General features: G+C 40.6%; 1 protein-coding gene across 4 annotated transcripts; it reads left to right on the forward strand.

The window, feature by feature from the left end:
• The first annotated feature begins 62 nt into the window (after positions 1-62).
• Positions 63-25,456, forward strand: TLCD3A (TLC domain containing 3A). 4 transcript variants are annotated; one of them, XM_079130970.1, is made up of 5 exons: positions 65-337; positions 17,792-17,875; positions 21,914-22,115; positions 23,270-23,365; positions 23,832-25,456. In XM_079130970.1, exons 3-5 carry the CDS (start codon positions 21,957-21,959, stop codon positions 24,099-24,101), a joined length of 525 nt encoding a protein of 174 aa, XP_078987096.1. In that variant the 5' UTR covers positions 65-337; positions 17,792-17,875; positions 21,914-21,956; the 3' UTR covers positions 24,102-25,456. The 4 variants fall into 4 exon arrangements, with proteins under 4 accessions (XP_078987097.1, XP_078987096.1, XP_078987098.1 ...); XM_079130969.1 differs by lacking the exon at positions 65-337 and adding an exon at positions 17,071-17,328; XM_079130971.1 differs by lacking the exon at positions 17,792-17,875 and having other exon boundaries at positions 63-337.
• The last annotated feature ends 855 nt before the right edge of the window (positions 25,457-26,311 follow it).

The following is a 26,311-nucleotide window of genomic DNA, read 5'->3' on the forward strand; positions in this document are numbered from 1 at the left end:
GAGGACTGACCTCTGGAGGCGTGCCTGTCATGTCCAAGGGAATCCGCCAGGACAGCCCTTTAGACGCGCGGCCCTTGCTTGCCCTCGGCTGGTCCATAAGATGGTGGGGGCACTGGTCGCTTCGCCTAAGGCGCGCCCCCACTCAGAGGGCCCCCGTGTCGGGGAGAGCCTGTCCTCCGAGCCGGACGCCTCAGTGACTGGCAGCCCCAGCTGCGTCGTGACCTCCGAACGGCAACCCCCGCGGGCCTTGAAGCCGGCGACCCTTCCGCTCCCTGAGCCCCCTTGGTCAGTGGCAGTAGGTGTCTCCCTGCCATCGTGGGTGAAATGATCCCAGCTGGTAAGTGGCTATGTTGCCAAAGAGATCGGTAGGATGGAATAGCGTCCATTTGGTAGAGAGAAGTTCCCCGCGTGCCGGGCCACTGGTCAGAGTTTTCTGGGAATTACTGAAGCTCCCTTATTGAGTTGCGGGGGCGGGGTAAACCCAGGCAGTCCCAAGGCTGGAGAAATGTTTACTTTCCGAGACCCTGAATATCTCAGGTACCTGAATCCCTGTCTCCACTCCTGATAAGCCCTGTGATCTTGAACAAATTACTCCATCTGCCCTGCTTATCTTGCACTCAATGCGGTGAACATTAAATATTAAATGAGCTATACAAATTAAACTAGTAATACAGGAAATATTAGGGTGTCTAGCCCTTATGCACCACAAGGGATAAAGAAGCCAGATCACCCTGTACAACCACTTTTCCTGCAGACACTTAAACAATGAAGAATTGCAGCCAAAGTAAAGGTTGCTTTACTAGTTGAACATTGTGGAGCAGTCCCTGGCCCTACTGAGATTTTCTTTTTGTAATCAAAATTGCTTATCGTAAATAAAAAACTGAAACAATATAATTTCATTTTTCCCCTCTTATTTTCAATAGGACAAATAATTATATAAGCAATATAATTCCTAGCAACAAAGGGATGCTTAATGATAGAAATTGACTATGCAATCGAGCATAAAATCATGGTTTTGATAATTAACGACATGGGAAAATATGCACAATATATTTCAAAAAAAGGTAGAATATGTATTTAAGAAAGCAAAAACATGGTACCAGTTGGTGTGTGTATGTGTGTGTGTGTTTTGTATCTATAAAAATAATAACAAGGATATATTATTTATCTGCATTTTCCCATATGAACCTATAGTACTTCTTTTTTTTTTTTTTTTGGTACCAGGGTTTGAACCCGGGAGTACTTAACCACTAAGCCACAACCCAACTTTTGAGACAGTGTCTCGCTAAGTTGCTAAGTCTGGCTTTGAACTTGTCATCCTCCTGCCTCAGCCTCTTGAGTCACTGGGATTACAGGTGTGGGCCACCATGCCTAGCTTTTAGTAATTATATTTCAGAAAATATAATTTCATCCCCATGTTTTTGCATGTATTGGTAGTTTATTTCTTCTTTTTGCTGAGCGGTATTTCATTGTGTGGTTATACTACAATTTACTTATCCACTTCCTGGTTTAAAGACACTTGGGTTGTTTCCAGTTTGGGGCAAGTATGAATAAAGCTGCTATACACATTTATGTAGAGATTTTTTGTGTAAACATATGCTTTCATTTCACCTGGGTATGTACCTAGAAGTGGGATTGCTAGATTGTATGGTATGTCTATATTTAACTTTATAAGAAAGTGGTAAACTGTTTTCCAAATTGGTGTATTATTTTCACATTCTTGCCAGCAATGTATGAATTGCAGTTGTTCCTAGAGCTTATTTTAATTATTATTATAACAACTAACATTTCCTAGCCCTTACTATGTGCCAAGCGCCTTGCTATGCAGATTACATGGATTGTCCTTTTTAGTCCCCACAACAATTCTGAGATTGGTAGTTATGATTATCTGGATTTAACAGATAAGGAAATGGAGATCTAGTTAAAACAAACAAATCAACAAACAAAAACTTGCCTGAGGTCCTATAGCTAAGTCTTTCTTTCATTCATTCATTCATTCATTCATTCAATAAATTTATTAAATACCTGTTCCTTTTAGTGACAGGACTAGACTGGGTGCTGGCAATTCAGCAATGAACAAAATAGACCAAGTGCTGCCTCCACAAGCTATTTCTGTGTCAGGAAAGGGTAATAGTGAGCCGTCCAATGAAAGATAAGTTAAGGATATGGTGAGGAACTACTGATAATGTTGGATTTGGGAGTCAGAGAAGGCTTTTTTGAGGAAAGGATTTTTAAGCTGAAGCAAAGGTTGAGAAGGGGGGATAGGGGATGACAAAGAGGATGACAGGGCTTTGAAACCAAAGGAAGGGTGGTACACGAGGAAGCCAGAGAAATAGGTAGTGCCAGATGGTGGCAGGTCTTGATGGTTATATTAAAGAATGGAAACCTTTGAAGGATGGTAGGTGAGGAGCATTGTGGCCAGGTTTGCCATGCCTGTCATCAGCCCTCATTCCTCCATTTTTGTATCTCCACTTCTGAGCTGCCTGAATTGTGGAGAATCTAAAACCAGGATGACTTTGTCCAGTACCAATTCATGCTCTGATTTCCACTGATAGTCTTTTTCATTGTCAGCCCACAGTTGCCTTACTGCTATGACCCCAAACTTCTCTGAAGCTCCCAATTCCATTATATCCCTTCCTTTTACAGAAACACTAATAATAATGAGTATAAATTTGAATTTAAGAGAGACACATAATACAGAAAGTGTAGGAAGTTAAAAGAAGAGAGGTGGAGGTGGACGCTAGGTTTTTAAAAACTGCATTAGGAGAAGAAATACAGACAAGTGATTATGATAAGCAAAAGAGGGAAATACCTTTAACAGGGGAAAACCTGGATAAACATGTTAGATACTTCTTTGGGGTAGGGGTGGTTAGTGGGGATTGAACACAGGGATTTTACCACTGAGCTATATCTCCAGCCCTTTTTATTTTTATTTTGAGACAGGGTCTTACTAAGTTGCTTAGGACCTTGCTAAATTGCTGAGGCTGGCTTTGAATTTGTGATCCTCCTGCCTCAGCCTCTCTAGTCACTGGATTTATAGGCATGCACCACCACCATGACTGATTGTTAGATAAATTTTTTTTTTTTTGTACCAGGAATTGAACCCAGGGGCACTTAACCACTGAGCCACATTCCCATCCCTTTCTTGTATTTTATTTAGAGACAGGGTCTCACTGAGTTTCTTAATTGCTAAGTTGCTGAGACTGTCTTTTGAACTTGCAACCCTCCTGCCTCAGCCTTTGTTTTATATGTATGTATGTGTATGTATATATATATATATATTTTTTTTTTTTTTGCGGTGCTGGGGATTGTGTTATATGCTTTTAAGGTAAATAAAATGTGTAATTTTATGGATATGAGAAATTTGGGTAGAAAATAAGGAACATGTGATCTTCTCATAAATGAGCTGAGTTTTTGTTTTTTAAGAATTTTCTAGGGCTGGGGATATAGCTCAGTTGGTAGAGTGCTTGCCTCATATGCATAAAATCCTGGGCTCAATCCCCAGCACCACAAAAAAAAAAAAAAAAAAAGAATTTTCTAGCTGAATGTATGGTGCTGTAATCTCAGTGACTTGGGAGGCTGAGGCAGGAGGATCACAAATTTGAGGCCAGACTCAGCAAATTTAGCGAGACCCTCAGCAACTTAGTGAGACCATCTGAAAATAAAAATTAAAAAGGACTGGTGATGTAGCTCAGTGGTAAAACACCACTTGGTTTATCCCCTGAAACAAAAAAAAAAAAAAAAAAAAGAATTTCCTGTTGTGTTGTGGAATGTCATACTTTGATGACAAAGGATTATAGAAAACATTTTCTACCTTGGAATCTCACCACATAAGGCATAAATTCTGTCTCAGATACTTTAAAACAAAGCAAAATCATCCTTGTGGACCACACCTTTTAATAGGCAAAGGCAAAAGGATGAATTGGAAAAGGAGGAATCCAACAGGCTCTGAGGGAGTTGTATGGTACATCTCTGAGGAAACATCAGAGTGACATGAAACAAAAACAGAGATCCCCAAATGAAGAAGCCTCAGCGTTTAATGTTTCTCATGGTGAAAAAAAAAAAAAAGAATCGTTTTAAGGATACAGGATGGAACTATAAAGTAATTTAAAAACAAGTCTTTGTTAATGAAATCCACTGAGATCTCTAAATTTCATGTGCTCTGTTAATTTAATGTTTGTAACTATTATAAGGAGTCTCAGCTGCATTCAACTGCATGAGGCCCTGTTTGATAGCCAACACTGCAAAATACATACATACATATTACAAGCTGTCAGAATTACCTGGTCTATACCCACTAAATGCCAATAGATAGACCCTTCTCCTAACATTGATATAATCAAAAAAAAAACCAAATTTCCAAAATGCTTCCTAGGGCTCTCAAACCCAATCACGTTTCAATTCTGTTGTTAGTATAGGTGACAAAAGCTCCCAGACCATCTTATAGTGGGAGAATATACTGTAGTGTAATTTCCAGATGAAATGGACTTTATGGACTGTTTTTAGTAAATGGCTCTTCATGATGACTGGTTCTTTTATCGTGCCTTATTCCTGAATATCCTGAACACTGGCATTTGTTTTGATTGACATTGAGATGGTTCCGAATGTTCTCCGTATCCTAGGCACCAGTTTTGTTTTCATTGGTACTCTGGTTCTCTGTGCATGCCCGTTCTTGCTAAGCAGATCATAATCTCAACTAGCTTCAGCAGCTTCCCTGTTCCCACGGTCACAGTTGAGGCAGTCAGTCATGCATCTAGATACTTTTAAGTTAAACCCTTCCCATTGGCTACATTGGCTTCATATTCAGTAATCTCTTCACATACTCAACCAAGTGATAATTATGTAGGATCAAATAATTATGTAGGATCAAATGGCAAACCGTTCGTGTAAATCTTATATGTAACAACAAATACAAAAATATTTGTTTTGTAAAATTGAAATTAACAGCAATCATTACAATATAGCTACCATTAATTCCTTGTATCTAAAACCCTTAAGTATATTACAATACTACTGCCACTTGGCACTCTTCCTGTTTCTTGGTTCTTTTTCTGCCTGCTGAGTTTTGATGAGTTCCCTGAGCTGCCATACTTCTCCTGGTCTAAGCCATAGTTCTTTTCTTTCCTTTAATATTTTTTTTAGTTGTAGGTGGACACCTTTATTTTTATTTATTTATTTTTATGTAGTGCTGAGGATCGAACCCAGTACCTCACACAAGCTAGGCAAGCGCTATACCACTGAGCCATAACCCCAGCCCCTAAGCCACAGTTTTTAATCTTTTTTTGAGACTAGACTCCTTGGAGGAGCTGAAGAACTCTACATGGATCCTTTCCCCATAAAAATGCATGTTTAGCTGGGTGTGGTGGTGCAATTCTGTAATCCCAGTAACTTGGGAGGCTAAGACAGAAGGATCACAAGTTTGAAGCCAGCCTTAGCAACTTGGCAAGATCCTGTCTCAAAACAAAAATATAAAAATAAAAAAACCTAAAAAGGCTTGGGGATGTAATTCCGTGGTAAAGTACCCCTGGATTCGATTCATCTGCGCGCGCACTCTCTCTCTCTCTCTCTCTCTCTCTCTCTCTCTCTCTCTCACACACACAAACACACACACACACACACACACACACACACACACACACATTTGCATGACACTTTGCATATAGTTTTAATGTAGGGGATTATTTTATGAATATTAAATTTTTTTTAACCCATGGCTCATGAACAACCCTTCTCACACAGTATTCTGATAAGAAGCATGATTTTTATCTCACTAATATGTAAATGATATTCTCTACTAGCCAAGAGTATTTTGCTTAGCTAAACTTTTTTAGATCTACCTTAGAAAACCAGTAAAAAAAAATTTTTTTTCAGCCAGGCATGGTGGCACGTGTCTGTATTCCCAGCGACTTGGGAGGCTGAGGCAGGAGGATCGAGAGTTCAAAGCCAGCCTCAGCAATTTAGCAAGCTGCTAAGCAACTCAGTGAAACCATGTCTCTAAATAAAATACAAAATAGGGCTGGGGATGTGGCTCAGTGGTCGAATGTCCCTAGGTTCAATTCCTGGTACCAAAAAAAAAAAATTCCTAAATATATTATTGTTTCAGGTTCTAAGCTTCCTCCACCCCAATCCATCCCCTAATGAGACTCATTAAGAAACCACTTTCGCAACCATCCTTCGTTTCCAAATCTTTAATATTAAAAAATTCACTTTCCTTCTTAGGGTCAGTTACACATTTTAAACTGCCTGTGAAAATCTTTGCTTTGTTTGTTCTTTGTTTCTCTCTTTCTTTGCCCTCATTGCCCTTGCCTGAGTGTATTTATTTACGTGTTGTGTTTAGAATCTTAGTCTTCACCATAGGCAGGATGGTAGAGTGAGGAAACTGACACTAATGTCTGTTATGTTCCAGTCTCTGCTTTCACTTTTACAACTCTTAACATTCCAGGGTTAGATCTTATTACAGTATCATTTGGAAAAATCAAAGCCATTACTTCCCAAGAGCTTATGTGATGCCTTGACACTTTAAAAAATGATGGCACCAAAATAATGTTATGTGCAAGTTGGGTTTTAAAAAATATTACTTTTCATGTATTTTTCAAGACTTTTCTTGCTTCGTTATCAAATTTCTAACATAGTCTGGGGGTGCAGCTCAGTGGTTGAACACTTGTGTAGCATACACAAAGCCCTGGATTCAATCCCCAGTTCCCTTCCCCAAAATCTGACTACATCTCAAAATATCCACACATATACAGTATTGAACAATGTTCCACACACTTAACAATTAGTGCCATTACTTTCTAGGTGCTTGTTACGTTTTTTCTTTCTACTTAGAATAAATGTTTTTATTGGAAAAGCTTATACAACCTGGAAGTATGTGGAGGAAAATATGAAAGTCACTCTATTCTCCTAACCCTTTATACACACTCAAAACCAATACATTCACATACATACCTCCTTTCCCCACAGCAAAGCTGTTGATAGTTTTGTATTTTTCCCACTAACCCTATCTTTGCATGATTAGATAGCATCATATATACCAATCATATTTATAGTTTGAAATATATATAGTTTATAAATCTATAATATATAATTTATGTATATAGTTTGAAATCTACATATATATAGTTGACAAATAAATTATATTGCACTTGTACTTATTATTCATTGATTTGTTCTTTTCCCTTAATGTATTCTGGAGATTCGTATTTGTATGTTGGTCTAATTTATTTATTTATGTGTGTGTGTGTGTGTATGTGGGGATTGAACTCAGGGCCCAATGCACACTAGGCAAGTGCTCTACCACTGAGCTACATCCCAAATCCCTAGCTCTTTTGAACATGCTGCAACATATTTAATTACTATATTACTAAATATTTAGGTTGTTTCTGATTTTTTGGTATTACAAGCAATACTATGTTGTTCTTTTAACTCTTGGTTACAGTTATAACAATATTATGTTCTTTTAACACATATTTATCTTCTAGCACTGTAAATGTGCCTCAGCTGGGGATATAGCTCAGTTGGTAGAGTGCTTGCCTTCCATAAACAAGGTCCTGGGTTTGATTCCCAGCACCACCACCACAAAAAGAAAAGCACCTATATCCTTCTTTCTTTAGGTATACTGGATAGTATCAGTTATTTGTATATTATAAGGTTTTTATTGGCCTTTTTATATTTCTTCAGTGTGTTTCCAGTTTTTATAATTTGAATAATTCTTCTAAGTCATTTGTATTTATTAATCATTTGTATAGTCTCTGACTAGTATACATATTAGCCCTTAATATGCTGTGTACTACAAATATTTTCTTCTGCTACTTGTATTTTGACTTAATAGTGCCTTTTGATGTAGTTTTAATTTTATTTTTCTTTCACATATTTTTATTTTGTTTAATTTTTTATACTTTTTTTTAGTTGTAGATGGACATGATACCTTTATTTTACTTATTTATTTTTATGTGATATTGATGATCGAACCTGCGCTTCACACATGCTAGGCAAGCACTCTACCACCTAGCTACAACCGCAGCCCCTTGTTTTATTTTATTTTATTTTTTGGGGTATGGGAATTAAATTCAGGGCCCTTAATCACTGAGCCACATCCCCATCCCTATTTTGTATTTTACTTAGAGACAGGGTCTCATTGAGTTGCTTAGCTCCTCACTGTTGCTCAGGTTGGCTTTGAACTCATGATCCTCCTGCCTCTGCCTCCTAAGCTGCTGGGATTACAGGCGTGGGCCACCATGCCCATCTCCCTTGTTGTATTGTTAATGTACACAAATTCTGTATGACATCTGGGATTTATTCCTTGTTTGGGAAGTTTTATCCAGCCTATAAATCATAAAAATATTTTCAGGGTTTTCTTCAAATACATTTACAGTATTTAACCTTTGATATATTTGGAATTTCTTTTATATTTGAAATGTGGTAAGGCATTGTGTTAGTTTTTTAAGGCTGCCATAACAAATTATCACAGGTTGGGTGGCTTATGGAATCTTCTCACAGTTCTGGAGGCCAGAATTCTGAACTCAGCATGTTGGAGGGTCAGTTCCTTTCTGGATGCTCTGAGCTTAAGTCCTTCTCATGCCTGTCCCTCAGTTTCTGGTGGCTGGCAGCAATCCTTGGATTACCAGATAAATTCACATTCTGAAGTTCTGGGTGGACATGAATTGTAAGGAGACACTATTCAATTTCTAATTTTATTTTTTTCTAAATAAAAGAATAATGTTTTTTGTGGTTTTTCTTAGTCAGCCCTTCCTTTTCTCACATGTGTGACATACTTGCCATGGATAAAATTTAGTATGTTTGGTTCAGGACTCTGTTTGGTTTCATTGATCTATTTGTTTCTTCTATACTATTATAATAAGTTATAGGATATTTTGATATAAATTCCCCCAGTGTTATTTATGCAAATATTCTTGACTATCCTTCCACATTTTCTCTAATTTATGTAAGCCTTAGAAAGTGCTTATTGAGTCCATTAAGAACATGTTGGAATTTTTAAAATGAGATTGCATTGAGTTGATGGATTGATTTTGGGAAAGTCAACATGTTTACAATATTGAATCTTCCCTTGTGGGGCCATGGTCTCCATTTAACTAAGGCTTTTATGTATTTTAGTAAAGTTTTGTCCTTCTTCATAGATACTGCATAGTTCTTGTTTGGTCTAAAATGAGGCATTTTATAAATTTTAAAAAATATTGTAAATGGACCTTTTTTTCCATTATATTTCTTCTTGTAAATTTTTTTATAGTTGTACATGGACAGCAAAGCCTTTGTTTCATTTTTATGTGGTGCTTAGGATCAAACCCAGTGCCTCACACATGCTAGGCAAGTGCTCTGCCACTGAGCTACAGTTCCAGCTCCCCATTATATTTCTAATTGATGTTTACTGCTCATAGAAAAAGTCATTTATATTTTGTATATTGATCTTATATCTGGCTACCTTACTTAAATTATTTTAATTTACTCTATTTCCACTGATTTTTAATTTTTTTCTTAATAAATTAGTATATTGTTTGAAAAGAGCTAGCTTTTTTTCTTCTAATCGTTTCTTTAGAAACAATGTTATATCTCTCTTGAGAGTTTAGGAGTGTACTGTTATATTGGCCATGACCCCAATAGTAGAGTATTAAACAGCAGCAGATTGAGTGAGCATGGCACTTACAGTCCAAATAAAAGAAAACAAAACGCAAACCAGTCAAGCCACAGATGACACTGCATAATCAAACAATGGACTTACAACACATAAAAGAAGGAAGGTGGCAACATCTTAGCTACTAAGTGCTCCCTGTCCTTTGTCTTGCACTAATATTATATAAAATGCTTCTAAGACGTCTGCCAGGAAGCTCTGTTGTATTACCTGGCATATGAGAATTTTCTCTGCTTGAGGAGTAAAGGAATTTCAGCCTGGCTCATAATGCAGCAGTTCTTCCAGTTTTTAGACTGACCATTAATAGTTCATGAGGTCCATCAGAGATGACTGGTGACTCTCAGTCAGCTGCCGCATAAGCACGAGCTGAGGTTCTTTCTGCTATTTATAATGAAGATTCCTTCCCAAATAAGACTTTTTAAGTCTTTGTAACTCATCAGCTTTCTCTACATTGTTTTTTGTTTCTGGCCATTTGGGTCTCACCTATAATCTTGTTGAGAATTAACTTATTGGGTTGAAATTAGCTGTGCCTGGTAAAAGACACTATAGACTTAGCTTCACAAAGAATGGTTTTCCTTCATTCATTTCTTCAATAAATACCAAGGGCCTATATAAATGTACTGTTTACTAACGAGATTAATAGAGCTCAGCCTGTATAAAGAAAAAACTAGATGCTTAAATAGGAGCTTGGTTTCCTGTAGATTATGATACTCACTCTAAAGACTGAAACTGAGTGGTAACAAGGACAGAACTTTGGATATTTAAGATTAAAGTTACCAGAAAAGAAGGTCTCATCTGTGTTGTCTGTGAACAAATGTGAAAACTTACTCTTCCTTCTTTGAAATGTAAACTATAATAATTCAAATGTCAAATTACTTCTAACTTACTAAAAATGAAGTGTGTGCCAGACATCATGATGCATACCTTATCATCCTAGCCATTTCAGAGTGTAAGGAAAGAAGAGCATCACAAGTTCAAGGCCAGCCTGGGCAACTTGAGCCTCTGTCTCAAAAAATAAAAAGGACTTAGGATGTAGCTCAGTGATAAAATGCCCCTGGGTTCAATCCCTGAAAAAAAAGTAAAGAAAAAAAAGAAGAGGAGGAAGAGAAGTATTTTATCAAATTTAAATAACATTGAAAAGGCTTATAAGTAAAATATTGATACTCAAAATTAAAGTATCATCTCAATCAAACATATTACAAATGCACATAAGGAGGACCAGGAAGAATTCTACCAAAAGGTACAGTAATAACTCTCAGTGATGGCAATATTTATTGATTATTGTTTTCCATTGTGGGCATGTTTTACTTTTTAATGTACTCCTTTTATGATTAAAAAGGACTTTAAAAAGTCACCTGCCTAGAGAAAGCAAGATAAACCTCCTGTGGAATTACCAATGAGATATGAAAGATACCAAATATTGTTGGTCTGGAAACTTAGGAAAGCAGCTGAATTTGTTCACAGGAATGTATTGGTTCCTCTAACTTATTTCGAAGATAATTTCCTTAATGGTCCTTGATTCTTGTTTAAACCTGAGTTTAGAAATGCCTACTTTTAGGTAGGTGTGACTCTATAAACAGCCAATTTCTGTATTTATCACAACAGAAATACATATATTAAAATACTTTGAAAAATAAAAGGCCATACACAAAGGCAAGCACTATATAATCGGTTCTTTGTGTAAATTATGGGTTTTATTGACAGGGATCATTATCATTGTGTACAAGAGCAAAGGCTTCCCTGTGGTGTGCAGCTGTGGTCACTGTTTGCAGAAACCATGTGCTTGGGGTGTGACTGTGCTTCTCAGGCCCACAGTTTGCTTTGCAAATAATCCAGGATAAAACTGAGGAAGCTGCAGTCTGGAGGCTGGCTAAGGCCAGCTAAAGATATCTTCAATCCAATCGATGCTTAGGGAGAAGTTTAATAGCAGGGAATTGTGCTGTTGGGGCCCAGGATAAAGAACAATAAATCCCTTGCCTGTGCCCAACACATAGTTTAACATGTATTTTTAATAACACTATCTCACCTAACTCTCCCAGCCCCGCTGTGAGGCAGGTGGAGGAACTCCCATTTTACATAGAAAGTTTAGTTGTTTGCTCCTTGTCATGCAACTTATGGATAGCAGAGCCAGGAATGGAACTCAGGTTCTCAGATCCCAACCTCACTGCTGTCTGCCTTCCAGAAAGTCCCTTCCATCTGGGGAAACACACATACACATACCAGTGTGAGGCTATAATGATCAAGTTGTTTATTGAGTGCAAAGTAAAGGAGAAATTAAGAGGAGAGTGTGTAACTTTTTCCTGGTCACACTCTCAGTCCTAAGAGCAAGTCACCTCCCTATTTGTGCCATGTGTCTTTAAATGCTGTATGGCCTTTGTTGATGCTAGCCTAAAGGAACAATGTTCCTTAAAAGTCTGTTGCGGGGCTAGGATTGTAGCTCAGTGGTAGTGTGTTGCCTAGCACAGGTGAGGCACTGGGTTTGATCCTCAGCACCACATAAAAATAAATGAATAAAATAAAGGCATTGTGTCCATCTACAATTAAAAATACATTTTTAAAAGCCTATTGCTTTCTTTCTCTTTGTATGCCTCATTTTGTCTTTCTTTATGTCTTCCATCCATTTCCTCTTCTTCAGCTATTATTGTGAATACTATTATCTGGATCTGAATCTCTGTGTTTCCCTGTAACTATATGGATTTTTTTTTTCCTTCCTCATTCAGTACTGGGATATTGAACCAGGGCCTCATGCATGCGAGGGCCCTACCACTGAGCTACATCCCCAGCCCTTTTATTTTTTGAGTCAGGGCTAACTTGTTGAGGGTGGCCTCCAACTTAGGATCCTCCTATCTCAGCCTCCCAAGTTGTCTTGGTCTCTGTTGATGCATCTTCTTCCTGTGCTGTATTTTTCTCTCCGAGTCTCTTCCTATTACTTCTTTTTTTTTATCCTCCTTCATTTGCACATTCTGAAGTGTAGCCCTAAACAAAATATCTTTTTAGAATAGGGTTTTGTTTTCTCTACTGGGATTTTTAAGGTAGATGAATGATGGAGACCTCCACACTCTTTTTTTTCCCTCTCTCTTTTGGCAGTACTGGGTACTCAGGGGGACTCTGCCACTGAGATATAGCCCCAGACCTTTTTTCGTTTTAATTTTGAGACAGGATCTTGCTAATTTGCCAAAGCTGAGTTTGAACTTGCGATTCTCCTGCTACAACCTTGTGAGTAGCTGAGATTATAGGCATGTGCCACCATGCCCAGCTCAGTTTCGTTTTCAATTCTGGGACTCAAAATAAAGGTGTTTCCTGTGTGAATCTCAATTGTTATTCTTCTAGAATCATTTTTCTGGATAGGGAAAAAATGTCTTTGATCAGGATGATAGCCCACATATCACATATCTTATGACATTCATTTGTGAATTCTCAAATATTTCACAAGTAAATGTGATGTTTTCAATTTAAGACCAGAGAAAGCTGATAGCAGACATGGGGCAAGTCCCTGTATCCCGTTCCCATTATTCTAGATAATGGCATCTAGAATATGGCCTAGAGTAATAGGAGAAAAGAGACCAAAAAGTACAATTGTGTACCTCAGTGGTAGAAGAATCCTCCTAGAGCCCTCCCAAACTGGGAGCTTTCTGTGTTCCCTATTCAAACAGTGAGACTCCAAAGTTAGTAAATGAGTCTTAACTTGGCATCTAGTTACCCAGACTTTACTCTTAAAACCCACTCAAGGAGCAAAATTACAAACTCCTTAAATCTCAATTTTATGTCATGAAATAGTTTAAATCTCCCTAGAACAGGAATCAGGAACCCCAGCTTCTATCTGGAGCCTTGTAACTTCATAGGGTAGCAAGTCAGTTCACCATTCTGCACCTTGGTTTCTTCATCTGCAAAAGGAAACTGGTAATATGTTCAGTCTCACTGAGTTACTTTGAGAACCAAGGGAGATAATATAAATGAAAGTGCCTTGAAAAATTATAAAAGTTTCATATAAACATAAAATGGTATTAATAATAGCAGCATCTGAGCCCATAAACTCCACCCCCATTTATATTTGTGAGCAACAATTAGGAATAGTGGTTATTAATCCAAAACTATATTGTAAAAAATTATTACACTCTTTGCTTATCAAGTTTGAAAGCAGTATAGTCATTAAACATATCGATCTTGAAGGCAGAAAGTACTGAGTTCAGATTTCAACTCTGCCACCAGCAATGTGACTTTAGGTAAGTTTATAATTACTCTGGTCTGGGTCTTATATTGTCCTCCCCACATACACCCCCCCCCACACACACATACACAAAGAGGGGATAACAGATTGTTATGAGGATTTAATGAACTAATGCATGCAAAATGTTTGATATAGTGGCTATCATATAGCAAACTCTCAGTAAACATTAGGTTTAAAAAGTATCATTTATTGAACCCTTGAAATGTGCCAGACCTAACTTTAGGATACAAAATGCAAAGACATACTCTTTGTTTCAAAAAGCTAAGTCTGGCAGGGAAACATGGCATAGGAATAATAAGCAACATGCTTACTACTCAAATGCAGACAGATAAGAATATAAATTTATAAATTTGCTTAGAAGAGACATAGAAATCTTGGAGAAGGAAATATTTGATTCAAGAATTTTTTATTTTTTTATTTTTTTATTTTTTTTTTGGTTCTGGGGATTAAGCCCAAGGGCGCTTTTCTACTGAGCTACATCCCTGGCCCTTTTTATTTTTTATCTTGAGACAGTCTCACTGTTGCTGAGATCCTTGCTAAGTTGCTGAGGCTGGCCTTGAACTTGTGATCCTCCTGCCTCAACCTCTGGCATTACTGGGATTACAGGTGTGCACCACCACACCCAGCTGATTCAAGACTTTTGAAGAGGGATGGGAGTGTAGCTCAGTGGTAGAGGATGTGCGAAGTATGTGCAAGATCCTGGGTTGGATCTGCAGCACCAATGAAAAAGAAAAACCTTTTAACTTTTAAGGTGTTTTGTTTGTTTTATTTTGTCTATTTTTTTTTTAAACCTTAGGCTTGGTGCATTTGATTTGGCTTTATCACTTGCCCACAGGGGTTTGATTATTTGAAAATCCAAGGTTCATGTTTGCACTTGTTGGCTTTATGGTGATTAAACCTAAACATTCTGGTGACTTCATTGGGCATAATGTTGGAAACTGATTTTACTTGTTATTTCTATAGGTGAAGCATCTGTTTTTCATTTCATAAAGGCACCTTAAGAAGTGTACAAACAGCTTCTTGTGTAGAGGATATATTGGTTCCTACCACTTGAAAGTGTTAGCATATTTGGTGCATATTGCTGATCCCTCTGAGAGAATGCAGGGAGAACTTGTAAACACTTGTCACTCTCTGAAAAGCTGGGGCTGGAGGTGATGAGGATATATGGGTAAGGAACTGGAAGTAGAATGGAGAAAATTTGCTTTTCTAGAGAGAATGGAAAGTTCTTTGTCCACATGTAAATTTGAAAATACAGAAAGACTCACTTATCAAACATCTTGGTACCAAATTGAAGTGTCTTTCTCATTTCACCAAGTATACTATATGTGAATGTGGGACTTAGAGATGGTGCCCTAGGGGCTGGGGATATAGGTCAGTTGGTAGAGTGCTTGACTCGCAAGCACAAGGCCTTGGGTTCAAATCCCCAGTACCACAAAAAAAAAAAAAAACTTCAGAGATGGTGCCCTAAATGGATTAAATTTCAGACTTTCCTTGGATTTTTTCCTACCTTTATTGTCAGTTACATTCCTTATCTTTTAGGGGAGGGGTACTGAGGATTGAACTTAGAGGCATTCGGCCACTGAGCCACATCCCCAGCCCTATTTTATATTTTATTTAGAGACAGGGTCTCACTGAGTTGCTTAGCACGGCTTCTGCTGAGGCTGGCTTTGAACTCGCGGTCCTCCAGCCTCAGCCTCCCGAGCCGCTAGGATTACAGGCGTGCCCCACCACTTCCGGCTACATTCCTCATCTTAACAACATGTTGGAAAAGTTAAAAGTTGTCTTTGCCCCAAAATATCACAGCCTAATTAATAACAATAATACTACTAATAAAGGGAAATTCTTTTAAACCTATGAAACATTCTCAGATAAATAATTAACTACAAATTTAAACAAAGGCTGTGTTCATGCTCTATATTTCTGTACCAGTAACTGCCATGTTGAAAGTAATTTATTGGCATCTAGCAGAAACCGTCTGCCACTTTATAGAGGTCACAGAATCGTAAGAATTTACAGCTGGAAGAGCCTTGAAGAGCTTGTAATCCAGCCTCCTTCTCATTCCACAACTGAGGAAACAGGGGCCCAGAAAGATTGAGCTCAGCGTTCCAAAGCCCCTTAATGGGACTTTGATCAGCGTTTTGCTTGCTGACGATTTGAAAAGACCCCTAGTACCTTTCAATTGCAGTAGGGATGAATTAATTGTATTCCCCACCCCCCACTTTTATTAAGTGAGGAAGATACAGACCAAAGAAAAGTAAAACTTCTCTCCCTAGAGGACAGAAGCCAGGAGTACTGAAACTAATGTACTGGCCCATGTGATTGGTGCTAAGTGAAAATAAGACTGATTCTAATCCATTCAAGTTTAGGGCATCTGGCCCGAGAACTTTTAAATAAGGACACGTTGTCAACAACAAAACAGTTACCAAGACTAGACAGTTTCTGAACCCAAAGCCAAGAGGCAGTAAGGGGAAAGGAACTGTGGAATTCTGGGGCAGGATTAAATGCTGAGAGGTTCCCCCTCTGGAAAAACTGCAGCAGTTGGGGGATATGGAAAAGACATCTTTGCCGTGCAGAAGGCTCACTGCTTATAAGATTCCCATTCGAAAGCAAGAGTGCCTGATAGATGAGGTCCGGTGGGCAAACGACCACGAGCCCAACCGCCCACTCCTTCCTTGCCCCAAAGAGAGTTGCCTAACCCTTGGCATCGAGCAGTGCGCCACGCCGAGGTTGGCCCCGCCTTGATGGTCCCCCGGGGGTCTGGCCCGGACGCATGTTCCTGCCTGGCTTTTTCGGCCCTCACCCACCCACCCCATTAGCCCGGGTCTGGGGAAGAGAGGAGATCCGCGGGGGAGGGGGAGGCGTCCGCAGTGACGGAACAGAAGCCCCGAGAGCCTCGGCGCTTCCCGCCACTGTTCTGCCTGGCGGACACTCACGCTGCTGGACAAGGGCGCAGGTCCGCTTTCTCGGAACCCGCTCGGCCACGCGCACGGCGGCTCGGGTGGGAACAGCTGCTCGCCGCCGCCGCCCACTGCCGGCCGGCGGGCCGGGGGAACCCGGGGAACCCTCCCGGCCCAGGGGCGGTGGCGGCGAGATCCCGCCCCGCCCCGGCCGGCCCGCGCCTATCGCGGCCGCCGCGCTGGTCACGCGGAGAGCCGCGCTGCGGGCTTGGGGCCAGCGCCCGGCGGCTGCCGGAGTCGCGGCGGGCCGAGGCGGGGGCGGAGGGTGGAGGTTAGAGTTAGGGACGGGCGGGCCGCGCCAGTCGTCGAGCCGCGCGGAGCCAACCTGAGCCACGCCAAGCGGCGCCGCGCGAGGCGGCCGAACCCGAAGTACCCATGCTGCTGACGCTGGCCTGGGGCTCGCTCTTCTTCCCTGGGCTTTTCGCGCTCTGCACCTGGGCGCTGCGCCGCTCGCGGCCAGAATGGACCGACACCGACTGCGTGATGATCAGCACCAGGTACGCGGCGCGGCCGGGCTGCCAGCCCAGGGCTTGGGCGCTGCCCTCCCCACCCGACCGCTCGCAGCTGCACTGCGCCCCGGCCCGGCGGCGACCGCCCCTACGCTAGGCTGAGGGCGGAAAAGGGGGGCGACAGGAAGCGAGGGGGCTCCCTTGCTCACTTCCCAGCTCCTGACCCTCTGTATCGTGCTTGCCAGAGTTTTCCAAAGACCCTTTGCGTGAAGAGAAAGGGGCAAGGGCGGAGGGCTGCCCACTCGAGTCGGGATGGGGAAGGAGGCTGCGTGCATCTCTCGGAGCTTGCTGCTCACAGCTGCCAGCTGCTTTGGGGGTCGCGGGGCGTAGTGGCCGTCTTCTCATTTTCCTCCTCCCAAGGGAAAGACAGGTTGAAGAGTTTGACTTTGTGCTGTCCACAGTACTGGATGAAGCGCGCTTTCTTTCATTTTTCTTCTCTGTCCCGCTTTAGGTTGGTTTCTTCAGTACAGGCTGTGCTGGCCACGGGGTCAGGGATCGTCATCATCCGCTCTTGCAGCAACGTGATCACAGACAGGTAACATCTACTCTTGTGTGAAAGAAGTACACATAACAGGGTTGGGGAACTTTTTCGAAGTTTTCACATTTTAGTGGCTCACAGGCACCAGTTATTTATCAAAACATGCTGTTAGATAGATGACTGGTGGGAAATCTAGGGCACCATAATTAGTGCCTTCCCCCTCTCCTTGCTCTTTCAGCATCCCCAGTTTAGGAGAAAGGAAACTGAAGGTTAAACGAAGAAGTGCTAGAGAGCAGCAGAGTCTGCGTCTGATTGGAGGTGGCATTGGAGGACAGTGTGATTCAAGTTTTTTATAAGTGTGAAAATTATTTAAAAGTAGGAGTATGAGTTTTGGTTCTTTTAAATGATCTCAGTGGGTTCTTACTGTGGAGTATTCGTTAGCAGAGGTATGTGCAGTGCAGTTAACAGGTCACTCCCTTTGACAGGAAAAAAAAAAAAAAAAAAATCCACCTCTCCCCCTTTCCCTGCAGATGCTGCTCTTGACTTTCCTTTGGATTTGCTAAAGGTGATGAAGAGGTTTCTGGTGTCTTCAGAAAACTGACTTGTATGTGTATTAGAGCTCAATCTAGAGGCAGTTCAGGAATCTGTGTCTATGTGCAGCTTTAGTGAGAGAAATCATAAATTAAGGCCAGAATGGTCTATTTTGTTTAGTTTTATTTACACCTGGGCAATGATGGCACTTTTTTTTAAAAGCCATTTTTTTTTCACCTGTGTTTTAGAATCACCATCACTTTTTCCCAGTTAAGTTGAAAGGGCTGGGGTTGGGGTGTGGCTTGGTGATAAGGTGCTTGCCTGGCATTTGTGAGGCCCTGGGTTAGATCCCCAGAGCCCACACATGCACCTGCACACACACACACAGCCAGTTAAATTGAAGAGTGATAGTCAAATGTGAAAGGAAAGTTGGACAGCCTTTCCTGATTCTTCTCTCATTGACTGTGCCATGTCCTTCTTCTCACCTGTTGAGACAGGAATGCAAGGGGAGCCTGAGTAAGGCATCTCTGTCACCATGACCTGCAATCTTATTTGGGTTTGATCCTGCTGTGATGATTTTCATGCTTTTCTTCTTATGCCTGTTTTTGATCAAAACCAGTTATTGGTATTGAATTACAGATGCTAAGAGAAGATGGGCCAAGTGGCTTTCATGGCATATGCCAGAGGCTAACAGCATTTGTTGGGGTTGGTCCAATTTTTATTTTAAATTAGCATTTTCTAATCATGCAGCAAGCTCCTTCCTGCCCAAAGTTTATCAAATCAACTTGAAACCTGCCTCCTATGCAAAGATTAAACTAACACAAATGTAGCCTCTAGTTTGAGTTACCTATTTTGAGTTAACATGAGGAGGAGCAGCAAGCAAACACTATGCATTTCAGGAAAAGCTACTTACACATGATTAACTTATAGTTCTGTAACACCATGGTTGTTTTCTGCCTTCAGAACTTGTGTATTTTAGAGGCTTAAGTGTATTCAGTAGCAAACATGAGTTTTGATTTTAGATTCTATCTTTTATATATCTTTGCCTCAGATTGTTTGCAAAGTAGATAGTGACACATTTCTGTTCCCTCTACATCTTTGTGGGTGCACAACATGTGTTAAGGGCACCTAGATTTTTTCCCCCTTTTGTGGTACTGGGCATTAAACCCAGAAGCCCTATACCATTGAACCACACCTCCAGCTCTTTTTATCTTATTTTGAGACAGGGTCTCGCTAACTTGCTATAATTGACCTCGAATTTGGGATCCTCCTGCCTCAGCCTCCTGAGTTGCTAGGATTAACAGGTGTGCATTATCATACCTGGTTTAGATCATCTTTTAAAAAGACCTTTGAGGATTCTTAGACCACACGCCCAAATATTTTTCTATTACATGCCTTCCCATTTTATACTTCATACAGAATGTCTGTTGATAGGAGGGAGAGTCTATACATCTCTCAAAATTGTGTGCAGGGTATGGTATGGGGTCAAGAATTTCATCATATTTCTTATAGGGTTCCAGATCCCTAAATGGGTTGCCATAGCTTTAGGCAGTTTTCCTTATTGAACTACTTATATTTAAATAGTACCTTTTACACTTATAAAGACTTTCAGGGCTGGCAATGTAGCTCAGTAGTAGAGTGTTAGCCTAGCATGTGTGAGGTCCTGGTCTTTGAGGGGTTTTTTGTTTGTTTATTTTGGTACTAGAGATTGAACCCAAGGTCGCTTAGCCCTGAGCCACATCCCCAGCTTAGGTCTTCACTTCATTGCTCAGGCTGATCTCGAACTTGCAATTCTCCTGCCTCAGTCTCCCAAGCCACTGGGATTGCAGGCGTGTACCACCACACCCCGCTGAGGCCCTGGGTTTGATCCTCAGTACTGCAAAAAATAAAAAGACTTCCCTAGTTTTCATTTTTTAATCCTCACAATGACTGTCAGGAAAGTAAGACAAGGATTATTGTCTTCATTTTACAAAGACAAGTTGCAGGCCAGTGGTATTTAAGATTGTAGTTTAGATACCTTGTTAATAAGTCTTCAGAGGAGTCTACTTAAGGATCACAATTTCAGATCTTTTTGAATTGATACTGGGTGCAAGACATTAAAACTCCAGGTTCCATTCAAGGGGAGAGGCCAGTTAAATTTCAGTCAACCTTTTGTAGTTCTTGTTATTTTTACTTCTAATTGCTTCAAGAAAGCAACTGAGACCATAAATAGGCAGAATGAGTGTTTTGCTTTTGCCCAAATAAAACCTGGCTAATTAATTCACCTGTAAATGAATTTTATTTTTCATTACTACTTATTTGCCTCATAGTTTATTTGTGGTGTAGATTCATTCAGAAACATTTGACATGCATGTGACACCCTCTGTATATTTCCAGGGTTGTAGTTCAGTGGACTGACTCTTTAGGAAATCACCCGAGACAAGATTAAAAGTACAGATTTGAAGCCCTAGGCATATAATTTAGAATCTCTGGGGAGTGGATCCCTTAATAAGCACTCCAGGTGATTCTGATGGTCAGGTAGTTTGAAATTAGTGTTCTTCTACCTAACACACGGGTGTTCAATAAAACTTTGCTCTGTGAATCTAATCCTTCCCAGCATAGTATATGATTTCAATTTAGATTTTTTAAAACGCTAAATTTCTCTGGAGTATTCATATATCTTTGGGGAACAACATTGTATTAACTGCTGGGTTTTTTTTCCTTCTAATCTACTGTAGAAGTAATAAAACTACCATTTTGATTTTACAAATATTGACTCAATCCTGTTGGACAAATAAATGGGAACACTGACTTATCCCTGCCCCTCTCCTTTTCTGTAACTGCTGTAATGTGGTCCTTGAGCTCCAGGCTCATTTCCAGGCATGCTTTCTTAGCCTGTGGAACTGGGATTAGCTATAAAATTGTAAAGAAAATGGTCAGGGTTTCTTCCCAGAAACTCCCTAGACTGGGGTTGCATGCAGATGACAAAAAACCTCATAGGCTTAGGGATTTTAACTTGGTAAACTCCCAACTGTTGAGCAACTGAGGAGTTAAACTGGAAAGATTGGATTTGTATTTCAAATACCTTCTAAACAAAGTTCTCAGTGGGGCTGTTGAATTATATGTGAATTTATATCAAAGTCAGCTAATGGGCTGGCATTGTGGCTCAGTGGTAGAGCGCTTGCCTAGCATGTGTGAGGCACTGGGTTCAATTCTCAGCACTGCATATAAATAAATAAATAAATGTATGTCTATCAACAACTTAAAAAAAAAGTCAGCTTATATCACAAAATGCCAAAAATCCATTATAGTTGAGTAACTAAATCAGGCAAAGATGACAACAGCTACTTGAACAGCTGAATGAATACTTCCTTTTTGCTTTTGACACTCGGAATTTGCTCTGTAATTTAGAGAAAGTTGTCCACTCTCATTTATCAGTTTCAGCATCTTCATTGTAAAGTGTTTAGAGTAATAACCTGATTAAGTACAAAGCTGAAGGGAACATGTTTGGGAAGAGATTGGCTCTGAGCCTTCATAATTGACATCCATAATTATTTCACAGACCATTCGTATGCTTTCTTTCAGGCACTGGCTTGCCCGAGAATATGTCTGGTTTCTGATTCCATACATGATCTATGACTCCTACGCCATGTACCTCTGTGAATGGTACCGAACCAGAGACCAGAACCTTGGACAAACTACCACTTTTCGAAAATTCCTGAGTCAAAACCGCCTCATGATCACACACCATGCAGTCATTTTGTTTGTCCTTGTGCCAGTCGCACAGGTATGGCCTTATAGGACAGCAGCCTTGGTCACTTATTTTCTCCTGTTGAATTGAGTATCTTAACCATTACTATTTTGAAAAGAGAGGATTGCCCTCTTAAATCTGAAATGTTTGTGATCTTTCTTACCAACAGTATTTTTAGTAATCTTCCAGCCTTCTGTGATTCCTTGGCATTTGTCAAAGGTTCTGTTTTTAGTTAAATACAATGTAAATATGATACAATATTCAAGTATGAAACACCAGCAGTGCCAGAGCATACTGTGTGTAGTGTTCTTATGTCACAAAAAAACTGTCAAAGTAAATGGCCTCATAATGGCTGTCCAGATCCATCTTCATATTAACAAGGAACAGAAATGGGAATGCAGAGAGAATGCACTTAATTCAAAAGTGCCTACCAGGTGGCACACCCTTGATTTAAGAGCTTATGGCTTGCTAAGTATTAGAAACTATTAGCTGTGTATCATAAATGAAGAAACAAGGGCTCTGAGTTTACTTATGTCACTCAGTTGTACCGAGTGACAGCAGGTATTCTGCTAGACTGCTTTCTGGAAAAGAAAGGTAAATTGCATTAAAATTTTTTTTTTCTTTTGTACCAGGGATTGAACTCAGAGGTGCGTAACCACTGAGCCACATCCCAGGCCTTTTTGTTTGAGACAGGGTCTCACTAAGTTGCTAAGCTGGCCTTGAACTTGTGATCCTTCTGCCTTAGCCTCCCGAGTCACTGGGATTACAGGGGTGTGCCAGCATGCCGGATGAGTGTTTTAATCTTTAAGGAGTCTCTCTTAATTGCTTTGAGATCCCACCATCTAGCACATATTTTGTTGAGCTGAACAGGCTCAGTGCCATTGGCATGACTAAGTTAGATACGCAAAGTAAGCTAGAGAGTTCCTTTCTGCTGTCATTGAAATTCAAAGAAAGCTTGGTGTGTGAGGTACTCAGCCTATCTGAATTTGCCTCCTAGGATTGGGCCATCAAAATGCTATTGCTGCAGAAGCAGCAGAATATTAACTGGATCTACACTTGCCTGTTTAGCATTTCTTTTCCCTTCATGGTCTCTCACAGTTACCCTTTTCAATAGCCCTAGTTAGAATTTTCCTTCCAGTGGTTTCTTAACCTCCATTACTTATTTCCTTTTTTCCTCTATTCATCTGCAGAGGCTCCGGGGAGACCTTGGGGACTTCTTTGTTGGCTGCATCTTCACAGCAGAACTGAGCACTCCCTTTGTGTCACTGGGCAGAATTCTGATTCAGGCATGTATGAGTGAAATGGCAAAAACAGCACAGGAGGGAACAGACTTTGCTTTTCCTTTGGAGATTGTTGAGTTTGGAGAAATCTCTTAAGGCTAGGAATAGTGAAATAGGATGTCCTTCAACAGACTTAAAGGTCACTTGGTCATCCAAGTCTGTAGAGATGAAATTGTAGATTTGACCCAAGTTTGAAACAGTTTACTGTATTTTTTCCCTGGTCAGATTGTTCTAATCCACTGTTCCCATTACCCCATTAGCTGGGTGGCTTAGGCCAAATTTAAATACAGCAGTGCTCAATAATCTTTTGTTAGAAATCTAGATGCATGTGTGGATGTCAAGGAATTTGACAGTCTGGGTCTTGATTGGTACATTTACCTGCTTGACCTTTACCATTGTGAGACTTGGGTTAGTTGTTCCCTGATACCCCACCTCTTGGTAACCCTGCATTCTCCTTATCTTTCTTTTGCAGCTAAAGCAGCAGCACACTCTTCTGTACAAGGTGAATGGAATCCTCACGTTGGGAACCTTCTTTTCCTGTCGGATCCTTCTTTTTCCATTCATGTACTGGTCCTATGGGCAACAGCAGGGACTAAGCCTGCTCCAGGTGCCATTCAGTATCCCTTTCTACTGCAATGTGGCCAATGCCTTCCTCATCGCTCCCCAGCTCTACTGGTTCTCTCTGCTGTGCAGGAAGGCAGTGCGGCTCTTTGATGCTGCCCAAGGCAGAAAGGATAGTTAATTGCTCCAGGAGTGAGACAGTGAGGGCACCTCATCACACTAGCTGCCTCCTTGATGCAGCATTCCATGGACCAAACTGCCCTGGGTGGCCTCTGGCATTTGTGTATTGATAAGCAGATGGATTTGATTTTCTAAAAAATACTCCTATTACCTCCTCCTTCTAACCTGCCCTTTTGCAAAAGCACTTTTTTCTTGGTAATAACTATTGGATCATGTCAGACCTTCACTGGCAGCAAGGTGGTTTTAATTACAAGCCTGAGGATTCTTCCTTAGTTCTTATCTCGAGAGCTCTGGGAAGTCAAAGCATGGAATGTGAAGATTGATGGACCAGGGTAATAAGTGCCTGGGCACCCACCTTTCCAACTACTCAGGGCAATATCCACAATACTAGGCCAGCAGAAGCAAGGATTGACTTGGTTTTGAAATAATGTGTTCTTGCAGTGTTGGCCTGGGAAAATCATTGTGGGTGTGTAGTTTTCTTATTGTTTACTACATAGCCCATTACCGTTCTTTGCCTCATCCTCTCATCTTTGTCAACATTCAATTCTTTTGTCTACTAACTTCCAACCAGAAGTCTCACTTGGCAGTGGGTAGGAGGCAGGGCTGAGAATGTGAAGCACTTGAGTAGGTCTGGAGGCCAGTAGAGGTCAGCATGATGTTTACAGGCTGACTTGGTAGAAAGAGGAGTGTCACACTTGTGAGCTTGTTGCAAGAAGTCACAAGTACTGTTCCCTTTTTAGCATGACCCCTCATGCCCAACTTTCCCTGTATCCATATGTATAGGATGCTTTCATAAAAACTAGAGGGGCAAAGTGAAATGATCGCCCCAGTAGTTGTTTACTGGGTAACCCTGACAGTCCTTTTCATATGAAGTGAAAATGAACTTCTATACTCCAAACCAGGGGATGTCTCATCTTAGACCACAGAGTACTTAGAGCCTCCCAAGAAGCCAGAACCTCTTCCTATTTTGAGCATATTGCCATTTAGTTCCAGAGACTAGAGAGCAAGAGGGCAGCCAGTCTGGCCAAAGCATGACCTGTGGACTGATGCCTTCACCCCCCATTTGCAAATAGGATCCATTGGTGCCAACACTAATCATTCCTTATCAACTAAGATGGGTTTGACTGTGCTACCATGACTTTTTTCAAGTGGTAGTAAAAAACTAGAATTTTAAAAGTGCCTTTTAATTCATTGCCCACGAACTTTTAAAGAACTGAATATGTGTCTCAGTTTTGGCTGTTCCAGTCTTCAATAGGTGCCATTTAAAATATAAAATGCTATGGGTTTTTGTTTTTTACTGTTGTTTACTGTCGATGTATGTCATCCATATGGTGATTAAATTGCACTAATTTCCCACCTCATTGTCCTTTGTGAAATATCAATACTGATTTCCTGTAAGAACCATCCTATGACCTCACTTGATTGCTGTGTGCTATTGTTTCTGCTGTTCATGCTCATGTCACCGGGAGTGTGTGCTAATGCTTTTAGCCTCAAGGAGGGCTTTGCTCATACTTTAACATGTTGGTTCTTGGTCCTAAGAAATACACTGAAGGTGCCAGAGTCAAGCCCAATTGTGACATGTAACTTTAGGGAATCTCAGTGAGTTAGGAGCAGAAGCCTGATCTTTGGTCACAGAGCAAAGTTTACTTTAGGGAGGGGAAGGAACCTGAGTAGTGCCCCCTTCTGAATGAGGGTATATAGGTGAGGTACATCTACTTTTCTCTCATCTCCCCAATCAGCTGTTATCATTCTATAATAATAAATTAGAAACCTTACATTCTATTTATCAAAATCTGGACAATGCCACTCTAGGCAGAAAGTAATTATACCCACCCTCTAAGCACATCTCTGCTGTCGCCAGACCTGGCCTTAATATAGTCCCTTCTGAGCATGCGAATGGAGTTAGGACTCTTGACAGATCTCCTAACAGAACATACTTAGTTTTTCTTGTTCAGTCCTTTCCTTTTTTAAAAGTGCAGGCCTCTCGAGCATACACATCACAGGGCCAATCAGAGGCAAAGGCAGAGCTAGACAACTCCACAGGGCCAATCAGAGGCAAAGGCAAAGCTAGACAACTCTTTTCCAAGTTGCCATCCTTTCCAAGATAGCTCATGAAAAATACTAAATGTTGAAATGACTCTTGAAGAGGGAGACTTTCAATGTAAAAAAAACAACAACAAAAAAAACAAACCCATGCATACCCTGTAATGT

Source organism: Sciurus vulgaris (genome assembly GCF_902686455.1).
Source record: "Sciurus vulgaris genome assembly, chromosome: 3".
In the NCBI taxonomy this organism is placed as follows: Eukaryota; Metazoa; Chordata; class Mammalia; order Rodentia; family Sciuridae; genus Sciurus; species Sciurus vulgaris.

Bases quoted from the DNA above. Each gene is read 5' to 3' on its own strand.
- TLCD3A (XM_079130969.1), top strand. From the start codon at position 17,207: ATGCTGCTGACGCTGGCCTGGGGCTCGCTCTTCTTCCCTGGGCTTTTC. The intron at 17,876-21,913 runs GTAACATCTACT...GCTTTCTTTCAG, and splicing joins AGCAACGTGATCACAGACAG to GCACTGGCTTGCCCGAGAAT. The intron at 23,366-23,831 runs GCATGTATGAGT...TTTCTTTTGCAG, and splicing joins TGGGCAGAATTCTGATTCAG to CTAAAGCAGCAGCACACTCT.